Raw genomic sequence first — 1,174 nt, forward strand, 5'->3', positions numbered from 1 at the left:
TCTGCACTGCTATCAGGGTAGAGTCTGGTGCATTTCCGCCTCCCTCCATCCTGCCTCTTCCCTGACAAGCCCCCCAGCCCCCACTTCGCCCCCCACACACCTGTGCTCAGAGCACGGGGCTGGCTTTCCAACCAAGCATGGGTTTGGATGAGGGATGTGGTCTACGCCTGGCACCAGCTCAGGCACCTTACTGGGGGCCTGCCATTCACAAAGAAGCTGGGTCTATAAGTCTGACACCAGCCCTGGCCCTGGCGTTGGTGTATATATGCTTGTTTGTCTGCGCCAGGCTTGACCCTCGGAGTGCCCTCCATCTCCAGCTGCCCAGGAACTTCTTGTGATACCAACTCCTTAGAAGAGACCCAGGGGCCCGGGGACAAGGACATCCTTGCGATTAACCAAGGTGAGGGCTGTGTGTGTAAGTGTGCGTGCAGGATGAGAAATACTTGCATGAGCAGAAGAGGCTGACTCAGGGTACAGCACACTCGGGGAGCTCTGAGTGGGCGGTCATGCTACGGGTGACTTGTTCAAAGTCTCTTCCTGTCTCTCCTGTGGTGTGTACCGATTCTCTCGAAAAAGCGGGAACACTCCAGGCTTATTAAAAATGAATGGATAACAGGATGTGTCCTTGGACCTCTCTGAGCCTGGGAGTGGAGCACAATCACCAGTCGGGGGGGGGGGCTGCAAAGGAGTGTGAGCACCAGGAACCCCCACCCCCCCAATGGGATCTCTCCGCTGAAGAATGAGAGTGGAACCACACCCCGGACAAACCTGGTCGAAAAGGAGCCTGGGGTTCAGATGGTGGAACCGTGTGGTGGTGGGGGCGGGGGCCAGGGGGAGAGGGCTTGGGCTTGCCTTAGGAGAGAAGGGGAGCTCCTGGGTGTGGTGGGTGCACGGAGTGACCTGCCCACATGTTTTCAGTACTCTTGGGTAAGTGGGCACAGAGGTGTAATACCCTTTCTGCATCCTGTACATGGTCAGGAGGTAGCCAGAACCAATTTAGTCTCCCCTGGGATGGAGCTTCAGACCCTGCGCTTCGAGTTTCTGGTGCCCCTGAGAACTCTGGTGAGGCTGCTGCAGTAGATGCTCTGCCCAGGTGCCCGTCATCAGGGAGCACACACCGTTCCGCAGCTGCTGTGACTCCTGGCTACTGATGCCTCTCAGCTGGTGCCACTCA

At 57.7% G+C, this 1,174-nt stretch overlaps 1 protein-coding gene across 1 annotated transcript in view; it reads left to right on the plus strand.

Moving 5' to 3' along the window:
* The window catches only part of ASTL (astacin like metalloendopeptidase), a 13,703-nt gene that overhangs the window by 492 nt on the left and 12,037 nt on the right, over positions 1 to 1,174 (plus strand). Inside the window, exon 2 of the mRNA XM_004704471.2 lies at positions 287 to 400. Coding sequence (XP_004704528.2) covers positions 287 to 400 — 114 coding nt within the window. The remainder of the gene's footprint in view (positions 1 to 286; positions 401 to 1,174) is intronic.

Source organism: Echinops telfairi, unplaced genomic scaffold, assembly GCF_000313985.2.
Source record: "Echinops telfairi isolate 266 unplaced genomic scaffold, ASM31398v2 ScPeMD7_7467;HRSCAF=8505_1, whole genome shotgun sequence".
Classification (NCBI taxonomy): domain Eukaryota; kingdom Metazoa; phylum Chordata; class Mammalia; order Afrosoricida; family Tenrecidae; genus Echinops; species Echinops telfairi.